The sequence below is a fragment of the Apis dorsata genome, unplaced genomic scaffold, assembly GCF_000469605.1.
Source record: "Apis dorsata unplaced genomic scaffold, Apis dorsata 1.3 scaffold_32, whole genome shotgun sequence".
NCBI classification, from domain to species: domain Eukaryota; kingdom Metazoa; phylum Arthropoda; class Insecta; order Hymenoptera; family Apidae; genus Apis; species Apis dorsata.
Window position 1 is genome coordinate 772,584 of NW_006263334.1, and position 5,180 is coordinate 777,763.

At 33.8% G+C, this 5,180-nt stretch overlaps 1 protein-coding gene and 1 long non-coding RNA gene across 10 annotated transcripts in view; one reads left to right on the forward strand and one right to left on the reverse strand.

Annotated features, from left to right (window-relative positions):
* The window catches only part of LOC102675205, a 109,605-nt gene that overhangs the window by 58,123 nt on the left and 46,302 nt on the right, over positions 1 to 5,180 (forward strand). The gene's annotated exons all lie outside the window — the stretch shown is intronic.
* Positions 1 to 5,180, reverse strand: part of LOC102674467 (regulating synaptic membrane exocytosis protein 1) — a 138,414-nt gene that overhangs the window by 48,617 nt on the left and 84,617 nt on the right. For all 8 annotated transcript variants that reach the window (XR_004150899.1, XR_004150900.1, XM_031511906.1 and 5 more), the window contains one exon: positions 842 to 1,043. Coding sequence is in view for 6 of the 8 variants with exons in the window: in XM_031511906.1 (XP_031367766.1) it covers positions 842 to 1,043 (202 nt within the window). In the remaining 2 variants the exon portion in view is untranslated. The remainder of the gene's footprint in view (positions 1 to 841; positions 1,044 to 5,180) is intronic.

Below are 5,180 nucleotides of genomic sequence, written 5' to 3' on the forward strand. Positions count from 1 at the left end.
AACATTTTTATTGGAAGAACATTCTCTCTCTGCCCTTGTTCCAAAAAAATATTACCTAGTGGGAATAAAAAAAAATTCCGATATTAAACTCGCGAATTTTTGTTACATTCTATTGGAATTTTTGTACGTCGAAACCTGTGCTCTCGTTGTGTAATCGTTGTAAATATTTCGAAATCGATCTTGCGATTAATTAAAAAGAAAAAAAATAAAAAAACTTATCCAAAAGCGATTAAAATTATGCTGGAACACACACGTGAGAGAATCGATATTCCACTCGCTCTTCCTCAACAATTATCCTTATTACGGAGATTATTTCGGGAAAAGCACTTAATTTGCGCATCGAAGCGTTATTAAACGGATGATATATAACCGGTTACAGCTCGAGAGCCCCTTCGTCTGATGAGCGCCCTTCCTCTCCAGGGCCCAAAACTTTTCTCTATTTCATCGTAATAAATCCATCTATTCGAGAAAAAATAAAATTCTACTTTAAAAAAAAATATTAGGAATAGAAATTCCGTAAAAATTAATCGAGAATCAACGAAGACGAATTAATTAGAACAAATAAATCGTTGGAATAAATTAATAAATTAAAAAGAATCGTATCGAAAACGATTAAATATACATGTATATTTTAAATTTATGAAATTTAATTCGAAATTTGAGATGGAATTTTTTTCGAGGATACGATGGAAAATCATCGATTGAATTTAATTTAAAAAGAATCGATATCCCATATCGCTCTTGCTCAGCAATTATCCTTATCGCGAAGATTATTTCGAGGAGGGGAACCACTTGATTCGCGCAAGGGAGCGTTATTAAACGGATGATGCAAAGCGCTTACAGTTGGGAGCCCCTTCGTCTGGTGCGGCGTTCCTCGTCAGGGCCCAAAACAGGCGGAGGAACGACCTTTGGCGAGACGACCGGCACAGAGGATGCCTCCAAATTCATCATGCTTTCATCTTCGGCTCCGACTTCGTACGGCTTCACCACTCGGAACGACAATCTGCGAGTGGCCGGCCTTTCTTCCGGAGGTTTCCTGCCTCCTGGGGCAGAAAAAAAATAAAAATATCAATATATAAATATATATATTTCTTTCTCGTGATCCTCTTAATTTAATTCGTTATATTTCCGTGCATAGTCGGATAGACGAGGAGAGGAATAATTCTTTTTTTTTTTTTCATTTGGAGAAAATTATTTTTACTTACGCGAATACGCTACGTTATTTCGAATCAATTAGTTTCGAGCGAATTAGTGGCGCGTTTCGTTTATTCGAAATTCTTGCCCCACAGGGATCGGTCCATTGTATTTATGTTTTGATCCGGTTGGCTGCATTTTAATAATTTAACATAATAATCTATTATACCCCGTTGAACGTGTATAATACCCCGCTTAATATTTACGTTTTACGCGTTAAATTTCAATAATTCTGTAACATTAATTTGCACGCGTGTAGATAAATATTTCGAGAAAAAAAAGAAAGAAAGAAAAGAAAAGAAAAGATATCGTTAGTCCCTACCAACTCGATATCCGAATATCGGCGCGCAATTTCGATCAAGAATGGTATTAACAATTTTCGTAATCACGATTACGAATCTGCTTAACTAGATTTCGGTTTAAAGCGAATTAAAGTCTCGAATGGGGGCCGTTAACAAGCGCACGAATTAATTAGAACGGCGTTCGCCTGGTTTACAAAGTATTTCGAGCATTAAAGTTAGAGATCCGGTTGAAATTAGATGAAATTAGGCTCCTGGATACGACTAACTAGGAGGGGGAAGTCGCCTTCGTGCGGGGGAGAAGTTAAACTCGATTACACGTCCGCGCGACTTTCGCCAAGAATCGCGTCGGCCAGGGTGATCGAATGGTCGATCCTTAATGGTCCTCTTAAGCTTCGTAAAAATATCGCGTTACGTTTTGGAGGACGAAACGATTCGAAAGCGCAAGTTTTCCGCATAAATTTGTGAAAGAAACGGAATGATCGATGAGATTTATCTTTTGAACAGAATTTTTTAAAATTGCTATGGTAAAATGCTATGGTATGAGCTCGATAAACTATTATATTCGAAGAATCGTGTGGGTAAATAAATTGTATAATAAACTTTGAAGAAGAAGTATCGTGAGAAAGATTCGAAGACCGTGGAGTCAAATGGTTATGACATTTTGAAAAGGCCATTGATTGGTGGAATTTCAACTTGGAAGAAAGAGAAATAGCGTGATCTTTTCGAAAAATTCGAAGAATCTCTCGTGTTCAAATTTTGTCTCGTTCTTTCCTTAAGAAAAATTCCAAGGAAAAGTCCCAAAATTTGGTCACGACGTTTTGGAAAATCGTTGAATGGTAATCTCTTTTGATGATACCGTTTTCGAAAAATTCAAAGATCTCCAGAAAAAGCGCATTTTGGAAGAGTGATCGTGATATTTTGGGGAAAAAACCACGTTGATTGATAAAGTATTTTTTTTTTTTTATTTGCAATAGCGCTTTTGGAAAGATACGTGGAACACGATAGTTAATTCATCGAAAATCTTCATTTTTAGCTTCAATTTAGCTACGTTAAATTAAAGATATTGTAATTTTCGACGAATTTCGACGCTCGATAATTTCGAGCGATGAGGTTAAAATTAAAATTTTTTTCGTTTTATTTTCATAATCACCTCTATTAATTACACGACCGTCATCACGGGTATCCAACATCATTTCCAATATATCTCTATTCGACGCGTTAATATCGAACGATATATAAATATTTAAATACACGCGATGAGAACAATTATCGACTTTTCATACTTGGTCGCATTAAATTTAATTTCATCCGTGTATCGGTGGCCTGTGAAAATGACAAAGATTCGCGGATAACGCGGTTAATAATCGGCATTCACCGGATACGCGTTATACCCTAATGGAAAACTGCAATTTATCAACTACTTACATACGACACCCTTTAATTAAAGAGGGAATTAATTAATGCAGTCGCGGTATCGTAAATTATTTCCACAATTTTCTCCGATGTTAAATACTCGGTAAAAAAAAAAGAAAAAAAATTGCGTTAATACGCTTAATTAACCGATATACGTCTCGCCTCTGTCTCCAAACGTTCGACCAAAACGATAAAAACGTGTTCAACGAACGCGATACTGTCACACGATGTTGCGTATCGAGATGTTTCTTGATGTTTTATTCGAATTATTTTAATCTTATATTAACTCTATCCTATATATAGAGAGAAAATAAATCATCATTTTAATTATGATTTTTCAATTCCAAAATGTAAGAATCAACAATTGTTCGAGTGTTAGCTAGATATATGGATAGTGGACTGTTACCAACGTGGAGAGATTCGTATCTTTTCACGATTTAATAACAACGATTACGTTTTTCCATTCTAATTAATTTTCGTTCGTCACGCGTACGCGAGTACGTTCCATTTGATACGAAAGAAATAATTGAAACGGCACGATATCGATCGAGATCGATCAAGGGCCTGAGATAATCCTGTTAATCGAGATCTTGTCGTTATTTAACGAAGTGAACAGGACTTTAATACACTTTTTTATCGCATTGTAACCGTGGCTTGAAGACTAAAACGCGTCTCTATATTTTTTTTTTTTTTTTTTTTTTTAATACGGTCGTTAGTATTTATCAGATATGCAGATATATGTGCGGTATCGATTCACACGATACCGACGTCCTCATTGATGTCACAGATGCGTGACAACGGCAATTTTCCATTTTATGACCCCATAAATAAACGAAGTTTAATAACTACAGGCCAACGCTATATCTATATCCAGCAGAGTATCCATTATTCAAACACCTATTATCCAAACGTTCTATTATCCGCATAAGTTGCTGTCCGAATGTTTCATTGTTTGAACGGTTATATTTGCTTTGTTACTTTGATATGAATTGATATTGCTCCCGTTAAAAACAAAATCCACATCGTTCCACATACATCGTATACATTCTCAACAATGGATTAATTAATTAACGAACAATAATACGAATACGATAAAAATTCCGAGTACACAATTCCAAAAAAAAAAAAAAAAAAAAGAAAATACAACGAAATAAATCTTTATTCCACGTATTTCCATAGATAGGTGATATCAATGATTCAATTAGATCGATCCGTTTTCGAACAAAACTTAAACAGTTTTCGATAATGGATTAATTAATTAACGATTCCATCACAATCTAGGATTTTCAACGAATTAAATGAATTAATTACCAACGATAATAATAAATAAATCTTTCTTCCGCATAATTCTATAGATATATAATATCAATGATTCAATTAGATCGATTTTCGAGCAAAACCTAAATAGTTTTCGATAGTGGATTAATTGATTAACCAGCACACGAACTAAAATCATAACACGAATGATTTCTATTGCTATCGTTTTCAAATATCAATGATTCAGTTAAATTGATCCGTTTTCGAACAAGATTTAAATAGTTTTCGATAAAAGATTAATTAATTAATGATTCCATCACAATCTACGATTTTCAATGTTCGTGAATGAATAGAAAAGAAGAATACAACGAAATAAACCTTTATTCCATTTCTATGGATATCTAATATCAATGTTTCATCAATTACCGATCCGTTTTCGAATCTAAATATTTTTCGATAATGGATCGATCAATTATTTCAACAGAGAAAGGAAAATTCCAATGACATAATTTTCGAAAACCCATGACTTTCGTAACGTTCGTGAATGAACAGAAGAAAAGAATGCAAAGAAATAAACCTTTATTCCATTTCTATGGATATCTAATATCAATGTTTCAATTACCAATCCGCTTTCGAATCTAAATATTTTTCGATAATGGATCGATCAATTAACCAACAGAAAAAGGAAAATTCCAAATCCAATAATATCCATCGCATCATTTTCGAAAATGATTTTCGTAACGTTCGTGAATGAACAGAAAAGAAGAATACAACGAAATAAATTTATTCCATTTCTATGAATATCTAATATCAATGTTTCAATTATCGATCCGTTTTCGAATCTAAATATCTAAATCTTTTCGATAATGGATAGATCAATTAACCAACAGAGAAATTCCAATGATCATTTTCGAAAACCTATGATTTTCCTAACATTCGTGAATGAATAGAAAAAAAAAAAANTACATCGAAAATAAATCTTTATTCCACGCATTTCTATGGATACCTAATATC